At 41.7% G+C, this 22,171-nt stretch overlaps 1 protein-coding gene across 4 annotated transcripts in view; it reads right to left on the bottom strand.

The window, feature by feature from the left end:
• The window catches only part of CACNA1D (calcium voltage-gated channel subunit alpha1 D), a 204,337-nt gene that overhangs the window by 114,614 nt on the left and 67,552 nt on the right, over positions 1 to 22,171 (bottom strand). For 3 of the 4 annotated variants that reach the window (XM_088662244.1, XM_088662245.1, XM_060271438.2), the window contains exons 4-8: positions 19,467 to 19,606; positions 15,909 to 16,051; positions 12,797 to 12,949; positions 10,868 to 11,064; positions 214 to 317 (exon numbers count right to left, since the gene is read on the bottom strand). In XM_088662244.1, the coding sequence (XP_088518370.1) occupies positions 214 to 317; positions 10,868 to 11,064; positions 12,797 to 12,949; positions 15,909 to 16,051; positions 19,467 to 19,606 (737 nt within the window). The remainder of the gene's footprint in view (positions 1 to 213; positions 318 to 10,867; positions 11,065 to 12,796; positions 12,950 to 15,908; positions 16,052 to 19,466; positions 19,607 to 22,171) is intronic. The other variant, XM_088662243.1, reaches the window with a different exon arrangement.

Genomic DNA, 22,171 nt, shown 5'->3' with positions numbered 1-22,171 from the left:
ACATCTGCCTATTATTATTTTTCAGGAAATTGCCCTTGCTATTGTATGCTGCATGGGCTCTGAAGGATATATGCTGTTCTAAAATGAAAAATCCCAGTGTTTCATTTTTAAAATCTTATCCCCAATTATTTTGATCTTCTCATAATATACCTATGTGTTCATGGCAACCGAATACAGGACTCTGCTTCTAGGACGAAAAAGGTGTATGCTTACCCGCTCAATACACCAAGAACAAGATTTAGAACGAAAAAAGACCCAAAGATGACGAGACTGACAAAATACACCCATGGCAATTCAAATCCCATAGCATCATTCATCTGTAAGAAACAAGATGATCTTATAGAAACAGATTAATTTAATTTTGTAATAGCGAACAGTTGGTGAGGAAGAAACACAAATAAGTGACAGAAATGCACCCTCTTGCTCACAATCATCAGGGGAAGAAAAGCAAAATATGAGCCATGTTTCATCACCATTCCAAAAGCATAATAAAAAAATACTGTAAAGCAAGAGAGTTAGAACTTAGCATAACTATACAGCAATGGTTTTAAATCCCATTTAGAAGACACTGAAGGCAATATGTAGAAAGAAGCTATTAAATGATAACAAAGAGAGACTTTGGCTCAACTGTGGCTCAAGCAAGGCAGTAAAGGGTACAGTAAAGCACAGGGTTGGGTTACTATGGAAAAGGGGCTCGGGTTTGATATATAAATCTGAATTAAGTTTAAAGTTTCAAAATCTTATTTAATTGTTCAGCCCTTTCAGCTTTCTATGCATATAAATCCAGGAATTTAGAAGCTGAAATCCAGACACAAAAATATAAAGCAAATGGGTGATATCCAATGCACTTGTTCTGTTAGTGCAAGGATTTCTGCTTGTGCATAGGAACTTCCCTCTCTCACCTTCCCTGTGCATACCCAGTATACTTCTCAAAGCTGCTCTGGGGGGTTGGAGAAACCGCAAGAACAAATGTATAGGGAAGCCTTTTAAATAATAATAGGAGAGGGAGGGAAAATTTGGTTGCACGAGCGGAATGAGCTCAATGAATACTACCCAATGTATTTAATGTTGAGTGTACTACAGGACTTTTCAGATTATCATTTTGTGGTGCAATAAAATACTCATTATTACTCATTTACAAACCTATACGAGTCCACTGAGAAGCAAGTTCCATTGAGTTTAATGCGGCTTACTCCCAGGTAAATGGGTATATAATTGTAGTTTTACTGTAGAAGATCCTATGTCATGAAATTTTGGTTCTACCGTGTTTCTCCGAAAATAAGCCATACCCCGAAAATAAGCCATAGTGATAGGCAGTTTAACCTTGGAGGTTAAACCGTACCATACTTAATTTAAAAAAATAAGACATCCCCTGAAAATAAGCCACCGTGTTTGTTTGTTTGTTTGTTTTTTGAGGAAAAATAAATATAAGACTGTGTCTTATTTTTGGAGAAACACGGTAAGAATATGTGGTCCTTCCATCACCCAGAATGCATTCTGCTATTGGGAGTTTTGCATGGAATGTGACTGCAGAAGAATGCTAACCAATGGAGGCTCATAACCAACCTCAGTTTTCCATCAGCCGGTCTCTACCTGCCTTCTAACTTCCAACTCCACGGGGCTATCAGAATGCTTCTCCTTATGCTTAGTGTTACCCTTGTAGAACTCAGCAGGAAAAGAGGATTAATAATATAATTACTTGGCTCTTCCAGTCACCAGCTCTGGCTCCACCTATTGCTTGTCTCCCTGCCTTCCGCTCTACCAGTTTCAATGGGCACCAGGTACAACTGTTCATAACACCACAGCTGACACACTTCTCCATTTTGGCACAATTTTGTCAACATTTTAAAAGTTGTATGTTTCACTATAAATGACAGCTATTCTTTGTATTTTTATTAAGTGTCTAGAAACCTACTGGGTTGCCATAAGAAATCTTCATAAGCCAGTGTGGTGTAGTGAGAGCCAGTGTGGTATAGTGGTTAAGAGTGGTAGACTCGTAATCTGGTGAACCGGGTTCGCGTCTCCGCTCCTCCACATGCAGCTGCTGGGTGACCTTGGGCTAGTCACACTTCTTTGAAGTCTTTCAGCCCCATTCACCTCACAGAGTGTTTGTTGTGGGGGAGGAAGGGAAAGGAGATTGTTAGCCGCTTTGAGACTCCTTTGGGTAGTGATAAAGCGGGATATCAAATCCAAACTACTACTACTACTACTCTTCTTCTTCTTCTTCTTCTTCTTCTTCTTCTTCTTCTTCTTCTTCTTCTTCTTCTTCATAATTATTAATAACTGTTTTTAAAATGGGGGGGTTTCTGTCTGTGCCCATCTTTGATATTTTTTAAACTAGTAAAAAGGTCAGTTTTCATATTCATGGTAAATGTGCAGAGTCATAATCCACATTCTGAAGTTAAAGGACTTAAGGCAGAAAGGATATATTTGCCATTCCAATTCCATTTATAGTCCCAGGTCTAGAAAAAAAGTGCTTCAGTCACACAACTGTTTGCCACCCTTTATTCAACTAATATTCTTTTTATTTTGTGCATTATTTGTAAACTGGATTTTAAAAGTTCATTTCCAACACTATAAAGACATTTGTATTTGAGAGCAATTGTTTCAGACAAAGGACAACCAATGAACATTTCTGACTACCTCTTAGCTTCCTAGGAATTATATCAGTATTTTACTAAATGCCAGATTAAGTATCTTTCCACCTCAGCATCTTTTACAGTTCTTGCACGGGTAGAAATTATACCATTCTCACTTGGTTCTGTAACATTTTAATTGGCATTTAAGTTGCTGGTATTTTTATCAGCATCAAGAATAGCCTTGGAAATCAGGGTTTTCTGAAAGAGTGTGAGCTGTTCCAGCAAGCTTTGATATCTGCACAGTAGGTCAGCTGACCCTAGAACAGAGACTTCAAAGCCTTCTGGTCAGCTCCACACTCTTTGGAGGATAACAGGCAGTTTCTGAAAACCTTGCTGGTTTCAAAGACTCTGCTCTGAGATCTCAGAGGCTCCGATATCAAGCTGATTTAAAAGGCAATGCCTTTCAAATCTAACAGCTTGCAAGCCAGCAAAACTGGCTCAACTTCTTCCCTATGCTCTTTGGGCTTCAGAACACAACCAGACCACAAGTTCCTTCTTGTCCACAGCATACGCCAAGTGCAACAAGGAAGTAGATGTTAAAAGAATCAGAGCGCTACCACCACGCCATGTCTCTTTCGGCCCTCTTCTTGGTAACATGGAATATAAAAAAATATGTTGTCGCATTGCGTGTCACCTAATCCCATAGGCCGGATGCGGCACACGAAGGCCGTTTATCCGGCCCACGGACCGCCCATGAACCGAGCCACCCACTCGGCAAGTCCCCCATGTGCTGCGCTAAACTGGCGCAGCACGGCTCGGGGACTCACCGAGCGGCACGGAAAATGGCGCCTGCGCCGACACCGGAAATCGTGTCTGCGCAGCCACTGACATGCGCAGAAGCGATTTCTGGCGCTGCACTGCCCATGTCCGGGATGCCAGAAATGGCTTCTGCGCATGTCCAGCCCACAGACGATAGTCCGTTTCAATCCTCCGGCCCATGGCCGGAAAACATTGCTGACGTCTGCCTAATCCCTATCTCCAGCAGCATTGGTTTCCAGTTTGTTTCTGGGCCCAATTAAAGGTGCTCACTTTAGTGTTTAAAGCCCTAAACAAATCAGGCCCCCGTATCTGAAAGACCACCTCTTTCTCTGCAGACCATCTTAGGTGCTAAGCGCAGCAGAGGTGGCCGTCTTGGTTGCTCCACCACCCTCAGAAGCATGGTGTTGTGGTGCCCTGGGAAAGGGCACTCTCTGTGGCAACTCGAAAGTTACATAACTCCCTCTCCACAGAGGTGTATCTAGCACCTTCATTATACAGCTTTCAGTGAATCCTGAACACATGTCTCTTTAACTAGACTTTTGAAACTTGAGGTGTGTATTTTTAGGGCCCACCTTATTTCTCAGGCTCAGCTGGGGGCAGGAGTGCTTCTTTGAGCCTTCTTGCCCCCTGGCTGAGGAAAACCCACATTCCAACAGCGCACACATGTGCCAGAGGGCTGGGGGGGGGGGCTTGTTTGCACTCCTCAGCCAGGGGACAAGAAGACTCTCCCCCTCCCCCGGCTGCCTGAGCAAGCCCCATGTCCCTCCAGATTGCTCAAGCCAGAGTGACATAGGGCTTATTAAGCAGAGGGAGGATCAAACTGTATCACGCTTCAGCGATGCAGCTTGGTTCTCCCTCTGCAGTGGTATGAGGGCAGACAGTAATGGTGGTTTCACTCAGCAGTATATCTCTGCTTCCAGGGTCTGGCTGCTGCTTGTTTTTCCCTCAGCATGTTGGGTGCTCGTAGTGGAGGGACCCAGGAGGTGGCCTTTTCACCAGCGATATACCACTGAGTGAAGCCATCATCGTGGTCTGCCCCTAATACCAGTCCTGGGCGATATATCCATACACTGTGTGTTTGCTTTTTTCACTTTCAGTAGCAGCTGGAGGGGAGGCAGAATCAGGACTGAGTCTGTGGTACACAGGGAGGGTTTTCTAAAGCAATTTTCTTCTCTGCCATAGTCCTAACAAAAATTTATCTATGGTGCTGCTGTTGGGAAGGGAAGCTGCCCTTGGCATAAAACTACAAGGTTAACACAACATGCAGCTAGGACAGGGCTGCACCATACAAAAAAATGTCACATCACACATATATTCCACATTTCTAGGAAGAGGTGGAGAGAAAATAATCAAGGAGCATTTCAACATCTAGTTCTACCTCAGTATACACGTCATTGCAAATCTGTGGAAAGTTTCAATTTTGCAGAGTGAAAGCAGAAGCCATTCCTAACTTGGGAAATACAATGCCTATCATGCACAAATAAAAGCACATCAATTAGATATCGTGCAACCACTAGGTTTTGGATCCAGACAATCCCCAAATTAATCACATTGACTTATATTCCTAATCTGTTATGCGACCTCTGTGTTATAATGGCATCTGCTGTGCTGATATGCTAGTTTAACTTGTTGTTGTTGTTTAGTCGTTTAGTCATGTCCGACTCTTCGTGACCCCATGGACCAGAGCACGCCAGGCACTCCTGTCTTGCACTGCCTCCCGCAGTTTGGTCAAACTCATGTTCGTAGCTTCGAGAACACTGTCCAACCATCTTGTCCTCTGTCGTCCCCTTCTCCTAGTGCCCTCAATCTTTCCCAACATCATGATCTTAACTGCCACACACATATTACATTAAGTTTAATAAGTCATTTATAGGAAACTTTAAGGAATTAAGTGATAGATTGTTTTTTAAATATGCCATAAAAGCATAATGATGGGCTGTTATACCCAGATCAGGTTACCCAGTTACCTATTGAACTCTGGGAGCCCACAATTTATTGCAGCCAGCTAGCCAATTATTAAACCATATTAAGGGCTCTCAACCTGAGATACAGGATGCAGCAGCTAGAATAAGCAATGATGACTCATCTTCTGATCCAACTCAAGTCCTAATGCATTAGGTATTAAAGGATCAGCACGCAAATGATAATGCAGTATGGTGGCTATAATTAATAGACCACTTTGGTTCTGTTCCCTCGGACTTGACTTGTTTTACATGTTTCTGCTTTCTCTTTGTTAAAGTTGATTAATATTCACTTACTTGCATACATCTTACAGGGCTATTTTTAATCATATGAATAGGAAATGGTTGTCCTGTGCTCAGTAAAAAACCACCCAAAGCTCTGAATTTCTAGGCTGAAAGTCCTTTCTTCAGATTGTTGATCAAAAGCACAGTGAGAATAACATTTTAGCTGAGTGAAGCACAATTCACTCAAATGGAGATCATGCCGGCATAGCTGCCAAGTTCTCCCTTTTTTAAAGGGAAATTCCCTTATGCTGAATAGGCTTCCTCGCGAGAAAAGGGAAAACTTGGCAGCTATGCATGCCGGATTACATACCGGTATGTTTCATGCAAACACTGCACTGGGACCTAACACAACTGGGTCCTCTGCAATTAATCGCCGTCTAGTGGGTCACATTCACCACTGGCAGGTTTATGTGGTGACAGGCAGCAGTGCTCTGAGATCTGAGCTGCCATTTTGATTTCCCACAATGCCCCTGATATAGTGTCACTCTGGCGTACTATGGGAGACAGGCACTTAAGATAGATGTTAACAGAGTGCCCTTATTCTAATTTGGGAAGGAGTGCCAAGCAGTGACACCAACCCTAGTAATCACATGTTTGAAGCCTTCCGAAAGCAGATTGGCCAGTGAAGACCTGGACCATTTTGAATGAATCCCTCCTGTAGAGAGAAAGCTGGGCAGGGCATCTGAAGCCAGGCATAGTTCTTGGCTTTCTGAATCAGTACTTATTTGGAAATATGCACAATGATTTCTTACAGGATAGTAGTCCCATGCTGCTCTGACACTGTTAGGTGTCAGAGAAGCCTAAGATACAAGGAGTTGTATCAGAGCAAATGATAGTCTATTCTGCTGGGACAGGTATTTTCTTGTAAAAGTTGTTTAAAATTATTTTTTCTCCAGGAGGGCTCAGCATGCTACATTGTTCATTTGAAACTCAATGCTCAATCGTATCTCAGTGCTGAGTACTGAGTGGTAATATTTATTCTTTTTCCTCTGGTAACATCAGCTGTATATCTGAATGTTACTAAGATATCTATAAGCGTCTCTCTGTCTCACATTCTTTCTGCTTTGACTTCCCATCCCTGCCTCACTGGTGGATGAGGGGAGGGCCAGGAAAAACTACCGGGTATGTGACCTCAGGGGCAGAGTAAATGGTAAGGCCCCACTGAACCTTAATTATGTAAGTTCTCCTTCATGTGAGTAACACATGAAGCAGAGTGTACTGTGCATACACGGTTAGACCCGTGAGCTAGTTAGGACATACCAGAGTGAGAAAGCATGAATCCCTGCAATGTATTTCCTGTATCGAAGCAATAAAACTGAGCAATAATCAGAGTAACTATTTAACTTCAGATCTGTTAATTGTTCTGTTATTATAAAGTTAAGTTCCGCTGAGCATAACCTGGTTTCACCTTCTGTTCTAGCTCCATATCTCTGTGTTATATATTGTATCTGAAAGGGCAGCCATAATTTTCATTGGCTCCACACGTAGCTGTCAAGTTCTCCCTTTATTCAAGGGAAATTCCCTTATGCTGAACAGGCTTCCTCACGAGAAAAGGAAAAACTTGACAGCTATGCCACTGAGGTCTATGAAGCAAAGGAGAAATGGATTGCAATTGGGGGTGGGGGTCTTGGGGCCCCAGGGACAAAATGTGAGTTTAGCTCATCCCCTTCACTTTCTCGCATATAGGTAAATGACTGTCTACTGGTAGTTATTGCAATGACCAAAACAAGGGAAAGGGGATCTGGAACTGGATGGCCTAGCTTCCACCAATCCTGAATTCAGGGAAGTGTCGCAATATACTTCTGAGAGCATGCAGAGACACCCCTTTCCTCTCAAGATCCCCTCAAACATAAAGGCCCTCTCACCACACCTACAGAGCCCCTGTGTCTTAATAGCAGGTATTTCACTCGTTTATAACTAATTGGCAGTAGCAGACAAAAATAGCACCAGTGTCAATTGTTTTTGTTGCTGAATATGTAAACACAGGGAGTAGTTATTTTCTGTTTCCATGGGTGGCAGAAGCTACTTTAGAAGTTAATGCCACATGGGGAATAATGGCATTACTTAATTAAATCCCTGTGGGTTGCATAAACACTTAGCATTAGGGCTGTTCTTCTGTCACCTTCAGTAGGAGACTGCCTTTGGTCACAGAAACAATCCTCCATGTATCACAGCACTTTCTACCTTTAATGACAGTTGCCAGCTAGCTTGATACTTGCGCATGTACATGCTGTACAACTATATTTTAAACTAAATAGTTCAGCATATCTCATCTAAACACTTGACATCAATCTGCTAAACTAGTTCCAACCATAAGAAAGCAGAAATAAAATAAACATACCAAAACATATTGACATTATAAGCTAATCAATATTTTGCTCCAGAATAATCACTGAATATGTATCTTATTAAACCATTTGTTATGAACTGAATCACAAACATTCATCACCAAATAATGCATATATTATAGTAGGTCAAACAGAATGTGGTTGCTGTTTTTTCTACTTGTATCATCATTGACATGCTAAAAGCAGGTACCCATACCAAATCAATTGTACCTAAGGTGACGAAGCAGATTTGATGACATTCTCAAATATAGCCATGATAATTTTCAAGGTCACATGTCACTGCACATCATGGCTTATACTACTTTCAGGAAAAGCATTGCATGGCTGAAAACAATGGGTCAATTTGGACACAGACATAGGAGAGAAACAGAGACCCTTTGGCAGCCCAAGGGAGGCATTCGCTTGAGGGGAACCATCCAGGACTGTGTGCCAGTGGATGGTCCAGAGGCAAAAATGGCGAGAGCAATGGATGTGCCTCCAACTTTCATACAGAAGGCTGCATACCAGCCACACATAAAGTCAAAGGGTTCTACAATCCCAAGAACACACAACTTTATATCCTCCACACACACAATCCAAGAGGAGTTATTAGAGTTCAAGAACAGTTACAGCAAGGCATAGTACTTGAGGAGGATATTGGGCAGGGTTGGAAGGAGCTGTGTGTGGCCACTGAGGAGACAACAATGCCTAGGGAAGAGTTCCCAAAGCTGGAAGGTTACATTTGCCCTCCAGACCTGAGGCTCCCCACTCGACTATAAACCAAAATGACGGTAAACAGCTGAGCTGCCAAATACATAACAGCACTGGAACTTTAACAGATAAATTGCTTTCAGCATCGATCCAATTTGGACATTCCATGCATTAAGCTATAGGAAATGAGTTGGATAACAGTATGTAATAGGTTTGATACAGTTATAAGGGATTCAAACAGTACTGCAATATAAATCCATGTTTTTGCCATAGTTCCTAGGGGTTTTATGTTTGCTTGTTTGTTTTTGCTGTTTGAGCCTTAATAGCAATTCACCCATCAAAAACAGAGTTCCAAGACGATTATATGTTTTGTAACCAAGCTTCTTACCTTCAATTTGGTGTACAGTATCTCTAAATAGGTAGATTACTTTCGGAGCTCTGACAATTTCCCCAAAAGTAGTCTAAGCCATACTGTGAAGTGATACATAAACATTGGAAATGACCTTGGATGTCATTTCTGAGGTTGATATCTACCCATGTTTCCTCTGTCACCCTATGCACACGAGTGCCTTCTTTTAATGTGGCAATGCAAAGTAACACATTTTGTTTGTTGGTTGCATTACTGTTTAGAGTTCACCTCCACCAGTTCGAAACAGTATTCTAGAAGAGCTTGAGTGTCCAGAGATTCCTTGGTCAGAAAACAAGACAGGTAGAAGGGGTGGCTGTGGTGGTTGCGGGTAGGGGAAAGAATGGGGCAGGGAAGAGACTTTATTGGAGAAATAGGGGGCCCAGATGCCTGCAGGCCATCTCATTCTACAGATTCATGGTGGACTGACTACTGTGTCCTCTGGTGTGGTGGTGCTGTTGGTGAATAGCAGGTTGGTTGACAATAAACTCTCATGCTCTGCAGCAACAAGAAAGACTAGAGGGGTGATAGTAGCTATGATTTTGCTCACCAGAAAACCACTTTGTCCTAGGTTCAGGTTATGAGGTTCAGGCCATAATTGAAGAAATATAGTGGCTGCTATCACTGTACTACCCAGCCTGGCTGCTCAGTGGCTTCCCTGACTGAGCTATTCTTGGGTATGATGTTGGCTATTAAGAGGGATTATTATTATTATTATTATTATTATTATTATTATTATTAAATAGTCCTTGGACTTTGAGTTGAACACATATTCTACAAACAAATGGAATGACTAATCAGAATTCTTTGATTTAGGCTGAAATCCAAAACTATTTAACAAAAGAGTAAGCCCTACTGCACACGGTGGCATATACTTCTGCATAAATATGCATATAATAGTGCTGTTAACATTTCATTTAACGTCTTGCCAGGGATTTACTATTACCTTAGTAGCATTGGTATGCTCGATATGAATACTTATGTGTAGCCACATGAAAGTATAGCACCTGCAACTGAAAGCCTCTATGGCATAATTTAGATGGTGAACTAGCACTCCTTATGCTACATCTTCCCAGCAGTGGGCACTACATCAATAGCTAGTAGCTCTAGAAACCTGGGACATGATTCATTGCCCTCTTATAAGGAAGCTGAATCAATTTAATCACCAGTTTTGATTATACAATGGTACCTCTACTTACGAATAACTCTACTTACGAATGTTTCTACTTACGAATGGAGCTCCGTCCGCCAACTTGGATGCGGTTTAGATAGGATTTTTTCTACTCATGAATCTTTATATAGGGTTGCTTTGACTTACGGATTTTTTCTCCCAATGCATTCCTATGGGATTCGACTTATAATTTTTTTCGACTTACAAATGTGCGTTCGGAACACATTAAATTCGTAAGTAGGGGTACCACTGTACTTCATAGGCTGCATGTTTGCAAAATGGTTTATAAACTCAAAATAATATAAATTTATTTCAGAGCATGCCGATACGAAACTGAAAGTAAATGAAGCAATTGCAAAAAAAAATGCTAAATGTCAGCTTTAAAAATAAACAAAGTACCTTCACAAAAGCAGGTTTTTTTAATGAAACATTAGAAAGCACGGAAACACAAGATTTGACTTGCAAAAGTGGAACTTGCATAAAGTTAAATGTACAGAGCACACATTTAACCTGAAAAGAAAATCCAGTGACAGGAAGAAGAGTATAAGAGGATGCTTCAAAGCAAGGTTATTTTCCTTTACGCAGAAGAAGTATCACTGGTGACTTACCCAATATAGCACATCAGTCCATCCTTCCATTGTTATACACTGGAACACAGTTAACATTGCATAGCCAAAATTATCAAAGTTGGTTATGCCTCCGTTTGGTCCAGGCCAGCCACCCTTACATTCAGTGCCATTCATGGGGCACTGACGTCCACTCCCTGAGAATGCACAAGGTGCAGGATCCTCTTCAGCTAATATATCTAAAAATGGATCAAAAACATTTCAGGGTAAGAAGTTCTCAACATCTGGCTTGGAAAAAGCAGAGCTGTTTTGAAATGGAGTCAGAAAGCAGCTGAGTTCAGAGATTACACACACACACACACACACACACACACACACACACACACACACACACGGCTCAGTTTCTGCTAAAAGAAATTAGCAGAAACATAACTGTGGAAAAGTTTGTAACATATTAATGAGCAAACTAGGAACACCAGTGCAGACAGTGACTGATCATAAAACGTGTGCAGACCACACTGTTCCATCTCAGTACTACAGTGGTACCTCGACTTACGAAGACGATCCGTTCCGCGGCCGTCTTCGTAAGTCAAGGTCTTCAGTTGTCGAAGTGCTGCTTCTGCGCATGCGCCCACCACGCACGCTGCTTTGTGCAGGTGCAGGGCACGCATGGCGAAAAGACTTCCAGGGTTGTCGACTTCGGAAGTCTAAACCTTCGGAAGTCGAAGCGTTCGGTTGTCGAGGTACCACTGTATACTCAAAACTGTGCATGGATACATCCTTGGTCTATTTTAAATCTGCACTATGTAGATTCCCGGTGGAAAGTTGCTTTATTAAGGCAACATCACACACTTTTGTATACATTATCACACTGCTCTACAGTAGTGACATTCTATATCTATGTCTGTAACATTGGAGGCTCATCCATTAGGGTGAAGGAGGCACTGCCCAACCAACTTCAGTTTGCTCCTATCTGCCTTCTAATTTACAACCAGTCCAGTGGGTGACAATGGCTGTCAGCTTACCCCTCCTTAGTCTAAGCACTGGCCTTGTGGAACACAGCAAGTAGGGGGAGGAGACAAACTAGAAGTAGCTGTTCTTGCTTCCATTGATTCTACCTGCAACTGGCTCTGGCTCTACCTACTGTTAGCCTCCCGACTTCTGTCCAACCTATCTCAATAGGCAAACACCATCAATGGACTGTAGTCCTTACTTTTTCACAGTTAGAAGAACTAACCAAACATCTGTTCAGTGAAATTGTGAATGATGTAAACCTAATTCTGAGCAGGTTTGTGGTGATCTGCTCTAGAGTTAGTTGAAACAAAAACAATAGTATATCATTCCCAGATCTTACTCCTCTTCCACTGCAACTCGCAACCTTGATAAACTGTACTTTTGACTACTAGCATTCATATTTAGGATGCCCTGTAGCATCTCTAGCCCTGTAGCATCTCTAGACATCCACTGTCTCTATTAATCATCTCAATATCGCTTCCTACTTTTAGTAACAGAGAGCTGCATCAGTTAATCATGTGTGGATTAACTTCCAGTCCAACTGCCAATGGTTTTAACATGAGCTTATTTCAATGAAGTAGTAGCTTCCCTGTACTTCAATCTGAGGTTGACAATGAGGGTGTGTTTGCACATTGCAATAAAAAATGAAACAGGCACTGAACACTTCTGCTTAGGACATGTGAGGTAGGAAGCCCTCATAGATCTCTTCTAAAGCAAGATCCCAACAGTCCACCTTGTGTGTTGCAGCAAGCCACAAGTGTCCCAGTTTTCCCTGCTTCTGGGTATTGTCCAAACTAGCCCTGACTACTCTCACTTCTGAATCCTCAATAAAGGTCAATGGGAAGAAGATCAAGGTTAACAATATTTTAAACATCCAGGGGCGTTGTTTTTTTTCAAACCATGGATTTAAGGTACAACAGTTCTGTTCGAGTTATAAATAGCAGCTTCTTTACTCACCTGAATCATCAAAGAAACATGATTTGTGCATTTTTCCAATAAAAAGTTCCAATCCTATAATAGCATAGATTATGATTACAAATAATACCAAAAGGGCAATATGGAGCAAAGGGACCATGGCTTTTATAATGGAGTTCAGGACAACCTGTAAACCTGTGAAGCACAAAAAGCACACAGAGAGATATTGATACTGTTTTGTATAGTCACATAACTAGAGCAACCCAATACAAGAGGACAAACAAAAGGCCATCTTCATAAAACCTTGGTGCCCTTAGCACAAAATCCTACAGCAGGCATAGGCAAACTGGGCCCTCCAGATGTTTTGGGACTACAACTCCCATTATCCCTGACCACTGGTCCTGTTAGCTAGGGATGATGGGAGTTGTAGTCCCAAAGCATCTGGACGGCTGAGTTTGCCTATGCCTGTCCTACAGCTACAGTCAGAAGTTTGGAGGTATTCCATTAGGAGGATTGTCAAAGGTCAGAAGGTTCAGCATGAGTTCTTTAAAAAAAAGTGTTCTATTTCAAAAGTCTAGCAAAAATCCACCAGGCTCTTTGTATTTCAAGTTGACATGCTGACCTATGTGTAAGTATTAAACAATAAATAATAGCAAACTATTTTAATATACTCCCCAGTCCCTAAGTGGAATACTCAACTAGCCAAATTAGATTTAATCATTTTGGGAAACTAACACCTAACACTTAGTGCAGGCATCCCCTAACTGCGGCCCTCCAGATGTTTTGGCCTACAATTCCCATGATCCCTAGCTAACAGGACCAGTGGTCAGGGATGATGGGAGTTGTAGTCCAAAATGTCTGGAGGGCCAAAGTTTGGGGATGCCTCACTTAGTGGTTCTTAAATCATGGTGGAAATTTACAACACCTGGGTTGTAAATACTTGGGTGGGGAAAGACTTGCAGAGCAATCCTAACCCCTGAGTGGGGTTATGCTGAGACAGAAGTGGCTCTCCAGCAGGCTTCTCCTAGTAGGGGTGTATCACAATTGCAGAATACCCACTGTTGCGCCCACCAAAAGTACAGTGCACTGCACAGTGCTGCAGGCACTGTCCTCCCCTGGGTAGCCACTGCAAGGTTCTGAAACAGGAGAGGCAGGAGAGGGCCAGGTGATGGGTCTGAAGACAGCACATTTCATCAAGAGGATTACAATCCAGGCCACTCTGCTATGCCAGCTTCAGGCTGGCACTGCCAAAAAGTAAGATTAGCTTCCTGAACACACCTTTAACCCTGGGTGGCACAAGCAGCAGAGTCTTGGTTGAAAATGTGGATCTGCATCACTCATTTCCACCCCACTGCTTCTAGCCAGGGCTTTGCATTGCTCTCTTAAAGACTACTTGGTCTAAAAGAGTATTGATAGTGTCAAAAAATACAATCAAAAAGTACCAGCATCATTTTTAATAACTGTACGTACTAAGTGAAGATGCCCTTGAGAACAGAAAAACAGGCTTTTTAAAAAAGAAACAACAGCACACACACATTCTAATTCTCTTGTCACTTAAAAAAAAAGAGGGGGGGGGGAGGTCAGCTCTTGCTTGTATCGAGAGAAACTCATGTAGAAAATTAGAGATATCAGTCTGTTGGCAGTGAGAGTTTTGCATCTGACCAAAAGGCTTTCTCCCCACTCATGGCATCTTTCCTACAATAGCTTGATCCTCCATTGAAGTAATTTTGCTAAATCTGTACCAATTACTATCATTTCCATGGCAACAGATTATGGTCTAATAAACACAGCATTATGACCTTGCTTCTGGATCAAATGTTAAAAGCAAGAGATGAGAAGGAGAGAGGTTTCATTCAATCCAAAACAACCTCAAAAAAAGAGACAGCAATGAATGGCAATAGAAACAGAAAGGATTATATGCAAATCCACTTGTCATTTGTGTTGGACTTGCTTGTTTTAGTAGTTCTTCCAGTTTTAGCAGCCCAGCTTTCATTTCCCAGAGCCAGGTTTCACAAAGTGGTTGATATTTACCTCCCTGGCACTGTGCATCAGGTGAATAAATGCCTATGATTATTTGAATTTTCTGGCACATTTGTATCCTTTTTATGTTTATTGTTTGAAAATTTGATAATAAAACACATTTTGAAAAGGGCCTGGGGGAGAAAACATGTTTATGATGTTTAAATAATAATAATAATAATAATAATAATAATAATAATAATAATAATAATAATAAACAACTATGACTCTCAGGAATGTACAAAAGGCACCTCCCTTGTGAGTGAGGAAGGAATGCCAGTCTCAAATAAGGTGATTCTACAACACAACAGTATTCTCAGATCATCCTGTTTATACGGTAGGTATATAGGTACTATGTCTTAACTTAATTTCATTTCATTCCTAAGAATTTAGGCTGGGGGCCAGTGGCAACTTCATAAGCTTATCAAGGTGTCAATGAAGTCAAAAGTTTGGGAAAGTGTGATCTAGAGCAAAGGTTTTCCCTGAGGGCTCCTCCGAAGCTTATTACAGGGACTCTTAAACATCAAAGAAACTTCCTAATGTCAGGAGCTGTTCAACAGTGGACCAGACTACCTCAAGAGGAGCTAGGCTCTCATTCACTGGAGGTATTTAAGTAGAGGCCTAAGTTCCAAAGTAGATGTGAAACGTGCCTATTGACACCAAAAATAGTAGTCACATATCTAGTTCTCCCTATCCCTTCAGCATGGTCTAGTAGAATTTGCCATATCCTCATGTCTTAGGTTGTTTCCACACATCCTAGCAGTAGCAGCCAATGGCGTGGAGCCAGAGGAGGAAAACAGGTTCTACAAGGCCTTACAGAAGGTACTGTCATTTTCATATACATGGGACTGTCATTTTCAGAGACAGCTGGATTTTTACTGTAGCATCTCGTTTGGCATTTAATCGATAAGATCAGCCCACAAAATCAATTCCTTTACATGCTTAGTGAACATTTAGCATAGTCACACACACCATCCCGAAACTTTAGTAAACTATTTTGAGTGACATCTCAAAATAGACATTATCAAATTAATCGATAAGGAAGGCAACATCTACTATAGTTTCATGGACATGGAGGATCTCATCTCTTCAGCTAAACAATTGCAATAAAATAATTAAATAGATAATGACTCACTGGGCACTCCTGATACAAGCCGAAGGGGTCGCAACACACGAAAGGCTCTTAGGGCTTTTACATCAAAGCCACCTGATTTCCCACTCGAATGGGCACCGTCTTCTTCTTCTTTGGTTAATTGTTCCAAAATTACACTAAACAATCTGGTAAACAAGAAATAAGAGATTTTATCATCTTTGATTTTGCAAGAAACCCAAAGTTGTTGTGCTTCCTGCCCCACCCCCCAAGAAAATACACCAAAAAAACCCTCCTGAATTATACAACTGTCAATGTGAGGGGTTTGTGTATTGAATTATAAAAGAGCAATGATACAATGGTAAAAAGCTTCTGTTGCGGTTTGATAAGACTGCTCAGGGTGACCCACATGCTCCACATAGGATAGCTTTCAACACACACAAATAAGACATCAGATTTTGCACCATTCCTTTCTTTATCTCCAGGAAGAAACTTGTTTGTTGGCTCGTGCCACAGAATATTTCATATAGCTTTATGTGCATCTTTCTTATTTAACTATTGTTCACCTCCTGTGATGTCAATGGCCTGCACAGATGCTAAAAACTTGAGCTGTTCTACTTTGGATGACAGGTTCAACTCATGTATCATTTGGGGGGGGGGTCAACAGTTTCCACACAAAAGAGTAATCCAAATCCTATTACTTGGAATTCAACCTGATATTTCTAGTTCTACATTTTTGCAGCATGTTCATTGGCTATCATTGCAGTATTTTAGTCTAGTTCTCCCTATTTTGCCCCTTCTGGTTAAACATTCCCAGATGAAGACTGCCAAATAACAAATATTGGGCCTATTGAGCAGGCTGATAAAGAATAATGAGGTAATTTCTGTCCAACAATGATTAAGTCTGACATCTTCACATGGCTCTTATCAAAGTGAACAAACTCGGGGGAAATTCTGACAGCTTTTCTATGCCTAAGATCACATTTTGCCCACAATAAAATGCTTTGTTTCTTTAAAGAAACATTTGTGCACAAACTCTTCAGTTTTCATAAGGACCTCAAATACAATACCCACCTGCCCCACTTTACAGAGAAGAGTGTTCTATCTGAAGGGCTGTCAGAAGACAGGCCTCTATTTAAAGGTGTCCTCTGTTTTAAGAACAGTCCATTCAGACATGGTTTAAAGATAAAGAGTCACAAGAAAGGAGAGCAGAGAGGTATTGAAGTTGCCCATTAACAGTTAGTTTGCTTACCAGGCACTAACAAGGCATGTAGGTCACCTAGTCATAGCATCCCCCCACTATAGTGATATTGCATTTCTACTTAAATTATGATAGTTATTTTCAAATTGGCAGATATACATATAAAAGGCATATGCATATTTTATGCAAATCTGTCTTCTCTTTTTGACACTGTGTAACTTGACACCCTAGACCACGGGTGTCAAGCACAAGGCCCGGGGGCCAAATCCGGCCCGCCAGACCTCGTCATGTGGCCTGCCGAGCGCCCCAGCCAGGGGACCCAGCAGTGGGACCTTGCTGCTGAAGCGCCGCACCAACAAAGCTGGGGCCGGGGAAATGCTTTTTGCCCCTGGGTCCCTTCGCACTCTTTTCTGGCGCTGAATCAAGGCGGCGACCCCCCCCCTTCCCTTTCTTTCTTCCTCTCTCTCGTTCTTATTCTTTCTTTCCCTCTCCTTCCTTCCTTCTTTATCTCTGTCTTCTCTCCCTCTTTCTTTTTCTTTCCTTCTTTATTCCTTCTTTCCTACTCTTCTTTCTCTCCCCTCTTTCCTTCCTCTCTCCCTCCTGCTCCCTCTTTTCTTTCTTTCTTTCTTTCTTTCTTTCTTTCTTTCTTTCTTTCTTTCTTTCTTTCTTTCTTTCTTTCTTCCTTACTTTCTTCCTTCCGTCCTTCCCAACTTTCTTCCTCTCCCTCATTCTTATTCTTTCTTTCCCTCTACTTCCTTCCTTCTTTCTCCCTTTCCGTCTTCTCTCCCTCTTTCTTTTTCTTTCCTTCTTTATTCCCTTCCTTATTTCCTACTCTTCTTTCTCTCCCCTCTTTCCTTCCTTCCTTCCTCTCTCCCTCTTTTCTTCCTTCCTTCCTTCCTTCCTTTCTTCCTTCCTCCCTCCCTCCCTCCCTCTCCCTCTCCCTCTCCCTCTCCTCAGAAACATAGGATGCTGCTTTATACTTCTGGCCCTAAACCCTGGAACCAGGAGAGCAGCTTCAGTGAGTCAACCTCAGCCAGTCCCTTTGGTGAAGGGTGGTGGCTCACTGGCAGAACATCTGTCCTGCATGCAGAAGGACCTCAGCATCTCCAGGTACTAGTAGCTCTGCAAAGGTCCTGCATGAAACCCTAGCGAGCCTCCACCACCCAGTGCAGTTACCAAAAATCATTTTTCAATAAATTGTACAATAATTGTACATTTGAATATCTACTTGCCATTATTCTGACTATGTTTCTGCTTTCAGAGCTAGTTATTACTTACATTATTACAAAAAACAGTAATAATTGAATGCAGTGACAATAATTTATGAGAATAAAGAGTGGACACATAGTCCTACAGATACAACCGGCCCTTTCAGGGTGACCAAACTGCTGATGCGGCCCCCGATGAATTTGAGTTTGACACCCCTGCCCTAGACTCCTTCCTTGCTCAGCGCCTGGAGGCCCCAGTCCTGCCACTCACCACCTGGCCTGGGCGGGGCCAAGGCCTATAAGAACTGCTGTTGCTGCTGCTACCAGCCAGGAGGACTCCCCTGCTCAGCGCCTGAAGGCCCCAGTCCTGCCACTCACCACCTGGCCTGGGCGGGGCTTGATGGGCTTTATAAAGGACTGTTGCCGCCGCTGCTGCTGGGCAGAGAGGGCTCCATTTTGTTTTGTTTTTTTGTTTAAATTCCTGTTATTTTTTACCTATGTTATTTTAAACTGTATTAAGGATGTATTCTTAGTTTTAGATTTTGATTTATGTCGAAATTGTTTTCTATTAGGTTGTGTATTTTTTGATGTGGTTTATGTATTTTTTGTGACTTTTGTAATTGTACTATTGCTGTATTGTTTTGATATTCGACTGGAAGCCGCCCAGAGTGGCTGGGGAGACTCAGCCAGATGGGCGGGGTACAAATAAAAAATTATTATTATTATTATTATTAGACCCAAGAAAACTCAAAACAATAAAGCACAGTCGTAAAACAGTAAAAATTGAGAACAGTGAAATCACTATATAAACAAAGTCTACAAAAAAAGCCCACCCGTAGACAGCAAAGTTCAAGCTCTTGTGCTGATTGTACCTCGTGGTACACACACGATTCTCTGCAGAAACATTACTTCTGCATAGGGAAAACTTTATTAAATTTTCTGGCTGCTGACTCAGTGGGAATACAACCGCTTATTGGAATACAACAATAGCTTATTCTTTTAACATCACATTTCTGGGGGGTGGGGGGTATGTGAGCAGAGCGATCAAGCATTTGACAACAACGTTGAAGTCTATGAAAACTGAAGAGGATTATTTATGGTGTCACTAGTGTAGAAACAAGCATACTGTACCTACAAAACAAGGCAACATTTTCAAGCATTTTAATATACTGAAACTTTAAAAATCAGACTTACCCTACAATTACTATTACAAAATCCAGTAAATTCCATCCATTTCTAACATATGCATTGGGGTGTAGTAATAATCCATATGCTATAATCTTCAAAAATGTTTCAACTGTAAAAATTATCAGGAAGGCATATTCTACTTGTTCCTGTAAAAGAAATGAATTAAAACAGCAATCATTAATAGGAAACCAAAGTTTATTTTGTTTATTTAAAACATTTATGGACTGGATCTCCACAATGCTTGACGCATGTTAACAATGAATAATAACCAATGCAATAATATCCATGTAAATTTATATCACTATTTACTAGTCAGAGGACCAAATGCAATGCTTAGCATCATAAACCCATACACATATATTAATAAATTTAAGAGTAAGTTTTAAGTAAATGGTTAATCCATTTAAATATACATAGTAGAACACACATTCTAACACAGCTAGTGCAAGTTACTTTCTTTCTAATCCAGTCAGCATGGCCAAAGGTCAGGAGGGATTATGGGAAACGTAGTCCAACAACCATGAGAAGGCCACAGGTTCCCCTGTTTGCTGTTGTAGATGGTTTGTGAAGACACAGCCCTATATTAAAACATGGTTTGCGGATAAACAAGTGCTGTGATGAGGCGTACGAACGACACAACACCACAAAGCCTGCTATCAAGCCAGCATGGCAACACCGTAATGACAGTGTAGGAAATTAATACCCCAACACAAATATTTAGAAAATGCATGTAAGATGTTCATTTAATTGAATTAACGCTTTTCTGTGCTCTGGTCCAGTAATAGAAGTCTCCCCAGCAACAATGGCTTCCACTTACATTTCACTGGCAAAGAACACTGAACTGAAATCCTGGCATCAACTGAACTCTGAGCTACACGTAAAGGTAAAGGGACCCCTGACCATAAGGTCCAGTCGTGAACGACTCTGGGGCTGCGGCACTCTTCTCGCTTTACTGGCCGAGGGAGCCGGCGTAGGTCCGCAGACAGCTTCTGAGTCATGTGGCCAGCATGACTAAGCCACTTCTGGCAAATCGGAGCAGCGCACGGAAACGCCGTTTACCTTCCCGCTGTAGAGGTACCTATTTATCTACTTGCACTCTGACGTGCTTTTGAACTGCTAAGTTGGCAGCAGCAGGGACCAAGCAACGGGAGCTCACCCCGTCGCGGGGATTCGAACCGCTGACCTTCTGATCAGCAAGCCCTAGGCTCTATGGCTTAGACCACAGCACCACCTGCGCTACACATAGATAACCACAAATTAATTTGAGTAGAATTACTGAATAGAATAGCAACTAGGCAAGTAAATGATTACAACTCATTACACCAACATTGCCCCATCCTAAAACCCTCAGTTTCACATGGGGAGTTGTTGATTTGAAAAAAATGGCATGAAACATCACAGCCCATATAAAACAATTAGCTCAGTAGCGGCAGCATAGAAGAAAGAAGAAAATACTAGACCATTCCTTTTCTCCTTTTCTCCCTCCCTCTCTCTGTGAAATCCTACATTTTTAAAAGGGATTTTTACCTGAAAATGTTCCTTATGTCAAGCGTGGCATACTACAGGCAACTTGTAAGGCCCATAGCATCTCCATTAAGCATTTTGAACTAACTCTCATTTGATCCACAAGACACAGACTGTAAAACCACTCACTCTTCCAGTCAGGAATATCTGCTCCTTACCTTAATCTACCGCCCCACTGCCCAACAATACTTGAATACCATTGCTATCTATAACAGTCCATTTAGGTGAAAGATTTGGAGCAGGGTCGTGGTGTTTCTTGGTAGCACTTGGTACACACATGTATGTACGTTTTGGTCGGCCATCATGCATGTTCACTTCATCAAATCTGGCCCTCTTTGAAAAAAGTTTGGGCACCCCTGCTCTAACCTCTCTACTCTAAACACTGGCTTTATTTAGTGAGGAATCCCCACCTATCCAACTGCTGCTTCTCACTCTTGTACCTTTGTTTGCTTACTGGCCCATCACTAAGGAGATCAACTCAACAGAGGAAGCTAGCCTTGCTTAATTAGCGTTTAACACTTGCTGGATCCAGGAATCTAGAGAGGTCTAGCACCCTCAAACTCATAACAATACTGAGGAAACTATGCCATAAATTACATATGAATAAGAAGTGGTTAATTGCTGGCATAGCACTTGTGTCATATGACATTTTCAGAAACACAACACTTCTCAGTAGAAGTGGTTCACACCATCAGCTATGAATAATGACATCATGAAGGCACCTGTGTCTCCTCAACACAAAGAGCAAAATTCCATCTCCACTACCGTACCAAACATTCAAGCTCCAGGGCAACAAAGAAGCAACCAATATTACACCAATCAAATATTTTCAGTGGGCAGGAAAGCTATAGGAATTCAGTACATGCCACCAACAAATTAGTATATTAAAAGTTCTTGAGGGCCTCCTCACAGAACACATACCAGTACCAGAATTTTTTTGATCCCCCAGAATTCCTTTAATAATCCAAAAGAAGAAACGCCACTGACCCTAATCTATGGAGTAAATATTGTTATTCTAGTGTCTATATACAGCTATTTAATAATTTGTCAGAAGATATTAAAGCCTCATATTCATAGCAGAGGGATGGGCTTGCTTCCTTCTTATAAGCAAATCAGCTTAGCAGAAACTGAGTCCTCAGTAAGAAATCTTTTCCCCCCAGGCAGATGGTGCACATTAGTCATCATTT

Source organism: Zootoca vivipara, chromosome 2 (assembly GCF_965207765.1).
Source record: "Zootoca vivipara chromosome 2, rZooViv2.hap1.1, whole genome shotgun sequence".
Taxonomy (NCBI): Eukaryota; Metazoa; Chordata; class Lepidosauria; order Squamata; family Lacertidae; genus Zootoca; species Zootoca vivipara.
Note: the sequence above shows the minus strand (reverse complement) of the source record. Positions and strands in the feature narration are given on the sequence as shown.